General features: G+C 36.2%; 1 protein-coding gene across 2 annotated transcripts in view; it reads right to left on the bottom strand.

Moving 5' to 3' along the window:
- LOC102847508 (DNA-dependent protein kinase catalytic subunit-like) overlaps nucleotides 1-4173 on the bottom strand; it is a 309905-nt gene that overhangs the window by 58132 nt on the left and 247600 nt on the right. For both annotated transcript variants that reach the window (XM_006880417.1, XM_006880418.1), the window contains exons 68-69: nucleotides 3592-3700; nucleotides 2486-2597 (exon numbers count right to left, since the gene is read on the bottom strand). In XM_006880417.1, coding sequence (XP_006880479.1) covers nucleotides 2486-2597; nucleotides 3592-3700 — 221 coding nt within the window. The remainder of the gene's footprint in view (nucleotides 1-2485; nucleotides 2598-3591; nucleotides 3701-4173) is intronic.

Here is a 4173-nt window from a genome sequence, read left to right as displayed (position 1 = left end):
CATTGAAAAACAAGGAATTAATGAAATACAAAATGGGTGAACCTGGAAGACATTATGCTGAGTGAAATATCTCAAGTCACAAAAGGACATATACTGCATAGTGCCACCGTTGTAATGCAGAACTGAAATCGGAGTTGGGGGGAAACTAAGAGGTGATAAATAATGTACACTGCATTAAAACAGATGGAGAGAACTGTTTAGGAGAAATATATAATTAGATATTATTGTCATGACAAGAGTCCAGAATGAATGCTGCATAGTAGAGTGGCCTGGGGGGTAGGGATTGTATAATAATGAAAGAATTTTTTTTTTTCAAAGAGAAAAGTGAGCTGGGGGAGGGATGGGCAGGGAGAAAAATGCAACAATGAATGCCTGGAAATCCAAAGTCTCTGTACGATTTCATTAAAATAAATAAATAAGAAAATGGAAAAAAAATTGCCAAAGCATAAAAAAATTCTTCTGTGTCAGACAATTCTTTTTGGTACACTAACTCTGTGGGCTCATTCCATCTTCTTTTACTGCTTCCTAAGCCATTCTGTATTCTACTGCAACTCGAGGCTTGAATTTGTTCTTCAAGCTTAAGAATTTGATTTCTTCAGCTTAAGAAATGCTGAGTGAGCTCAGCTCTTTTGATTTTTTTACTTCAGCTCTTTGCACATTTAATTATACTACTTTGTTTTGTCTTTCTGTGCTGCCCTTGGAAATCTTCTGTTCAGCTTCTTAACAGCTTTCTTCCCTTTTCTTTGGCTTCTCGGTGCTCTAGTGCAAAGTTCAGAGTCTCTTCTGACATTCATCTTGGTCTCTTCTTCCTCATCTGTCTTTGTAATAACCTTCTGCTTTCTTCATGGATGATATTCTTGATATTCTCCCACAGTTCATCTGGTCTTTGTTCACTAGTGTTCAAGGCCTTCAGGTAGGACAGATTCAAGGTCAAATTTTGGTTCCTTTGGATTTGATTTTACCTTCTTTAGCTTTAGTTTGAACCTGCATATGAGCAGTTGATGTTCTATTCCACAATCAGCACTTGTATTAGTTTTCATAGCTGATATTGAGCTGCTCCAACTGTTCTTTCCACAAATCTGATTCCTGTGCATACCATCAGGTGAAATCCATGTGTATAGTCACCGTTCATGTTTCTCATAAAAAGTATTTTATTGCGTTGGGAAAAATCTGCTGTCAAGGACTATCCAAAGTGCTAAAGAGCAATGATGCCAGTTTAAAGACCAATGTGAGCCTGATCTCAGCCATGGTATTTTCAACTGCTTTCCATTCATCTGAAAATTGGACAATGAATAAGGACAACAGAAGAAGTAATGCTTTTGAAATGTGATGTTATCAAAGAATACTGAATAGTCCATAGATGGCCAAGGAACAACCAAGTCTGTCTTGAAATATATGTAACCAGGGTGCTCCTTGGAAGCAAGTATGGTGAAACTTCTTAAATACTTTGTGCATGTTGTCTGGAGAGGTGAGTCTCTGCAAAAATACATCTTTGGAGAGTCAGAGAAAAGGAAGAAGATTCTCAACAAGATGAACTAACACAGTGATAGCAACAGTGGATGAGCATGTTGGAGATCATAAGGATGGTACAAGGCTCAGATCTGTTGTTTAAAAGGATGAGATAAGTTGTAGTGGACTCAAGGATACCTAACAACAAGAAGTTTAAGAGTGGCAAAGTTAAATACTGATGCAAACCTCACATTTTGCTAAACTCTAAAGAAAAACATTCCAGCAATATCAGAAAAGACCTCTCTGCCACTGTTGTAGAATGGGTCTGACATCAGGGTGGGGATATGACAGAAAAAACTGGATAAATTTTGTGTATTGTATTGGAACAGATGAGGGAAAGAACAGATTAGAAGTGACATATGATTATTATGGTTAGCACAGGAATCCAGAATTAAGGTTTCATAGAGAAGTGTACTCGGGGTGGGGAGTGGGGGGAAGGGACGTGGGAACTGTATACTAATGAAGGAAATTTTTTTTTCTCTCTTCGGAGGGGGAAGCGAGCTGGTGGGGAGGGGTGGGCAGGGAGAAAATTGCGGCAATGAATGAATGGAAATCCAAAACCTCTGTAAAAAAAAAAAATAAAACAACAACAACAACAACAACAAAACACCAAAAAAAGTGAACTGAAGGGGGCAGGGAGGAAATGTGCAACAATGATTGAATGGAAATCCAAGTTCTTTTCAAACTTTCATGAAAATCTCAGCATTAAAAAAAGACTTCAAAAGTCCCACAAGGATAAATATTGTATAAAACCATAAAACCATTATTAAGTAGAGGAATGTGCATGTGCAGGGGGCGGGGGGATTAATCACTGAGTTGTACAATTTGATTGGTGGGGGTGCGGGAAATTGAAAGAATTTGTTTGAATTTATATTTGAGTTTTGTAAATAAACCAGAAGATAAAAAAAATCCAATAAAGGATCGAAATTGATTTAAAAAAAAAAAAGAAAAGACCTCTCAAGAGATCACATCTTACCGATTTGTGACGACATCATCCCAGATGTTCATAGGGTCCATTTTAGCATCAGGGTATCTGTTTGTCCAGGTTCTGAGAAGCCTCTTAAGGGGAACTTCAGATGTTAAGTTACCTAAAAATAATGTTAAATTATGACTGTACTCACCATTCAAGACAAGAACAATTGACAAAGCCAAAAGAAACTTTCTTACCCAAATGAAAAACTAAACCATCACTCCTGTGTGTTTTGTTCCACATAAGGAAAATCAAGTAACTTCTATCATCTCTTGACACTAAACTCAATGATGGATGTAAAGATGGGGAAATAAGCAAATGTAATTAATTTACTATTCTGATGAGTTTAGCGTTATAAGACCTGTACTTAAAAATGTGGATCTTACTAGCTTAGGGCAACCGGGTCATCTCTCTACATTAATTACATTTTAAATGAAAATTTTAAAAAGTCTACTAAAAAATCAGCAATATAGATAAAAAGATGACCAGATCTCCTGAAAATGAAAACAATTCTTCAAATTTAAAACAAAGTACAATTATGTAGCTAGGCATATACAAATTTTTGGTTACTGCTACGAAAAGAACATTTAATAAATTAATTATTTAGAGCAAAAATTCAAATTCAAATTCCTGACCAAGAAATCTTATATTTGCCAATGCTTACTCTTTCCCTTAGACTTTGATGGGTTCCACTGGCATCAGGATAAGATCTCTGGACACAAAGATTCTGTGCCTGGGCATTCCCATCTCCCCTCGAGCCAGGTCATTTGACTTCAGTTCTAGAACCACTGGCAGTTCTGGGGCCAGCACGGGAGGCCCTCTCCTTCTCCTCACTCACTTTCCTCCTCCCAGGCCACTTCCCAGCTTGTAGCCTTCCTGCCACTGAGCCCAGGCACTGCTCCCTGGAACCACACTGTCAAACCAGTTATCTTGCTCATACTTGGCCTTGCATCCCTGATAAAACAGTGTTTGGCCATTTGAAACATTTACTGAAATGATCTAAAGAATAAAATTTATTGGATGAACACGAACCCATTTATTCACTTTTACTGAGCAAATTATCAGATGTTAAATTTTTTTCAGAAATACATCATGATAGATTAAACATTTACCTGGTTTGCTTATAAAAGTGATAAACTCCTGAATTTCTGTTAAAACTTGTACACTCTGCAACTTGGTGAGCCTACTTCTGTATAAGAGTCCATCAATACTAGAATAGGTCTAGAAAACAAAGCATATTTATAATTTAATTTACTATTTTAATTTTTTTTAAAGTATAATTTATTGAGGTAAAAGTCACATAATATAAAATGAATCATTTTAAAGTGAACCATTTAGTGCATTCACAGTGACAGGCACTTACCTCATCTATCCTTCACTGGCACAGCATTTCCATCATTATAATGCAAAATCCCTTGTCTATTAAGGAATTTTCTCAATTCCCTGTGCTCCCAGCCCCTAGTAACCACCAACATACTTTATGTGTCCAGAGATTTACATATTCAGGAAATTTCCTGTAAATGAAGCTATACACCCCATGATATATATATGTTTACATATATAGACACACAATCTTTTAAACGTTTGAGAAAAAACTGAAGGAAAACATTTTAAAAATAAAAAAAATAAATTTAACTTTTTATTGCAATTGAGTGAAGATTTGCAGAAAGGATCTAATATTAAATATTCCATTC

The sequence above is a fragment of the Elephantulus edwardii genome, unplaced genomic scaffold (assembly GCF_000299155.1).
Source record: "Elephantulus edwardii isolate Elephantulus edwardi_28Jun2011 unplaced genomic scaffold, EleEdw1.0 scaffold00008, whole genome shotgun sequence".
Taxonomy (NCBI): domain Eukaryota; kingdom Metazoa; phylum Chordata; class Mammalia; order Macroscelidea; family Macroscelididae; genus Elephantulus; species Elephantulus edwardii.
Note: the sequence above shows the minus strand (reverse complement) of the source record. Positions and strands in the feature narration are given on the sequence as shown.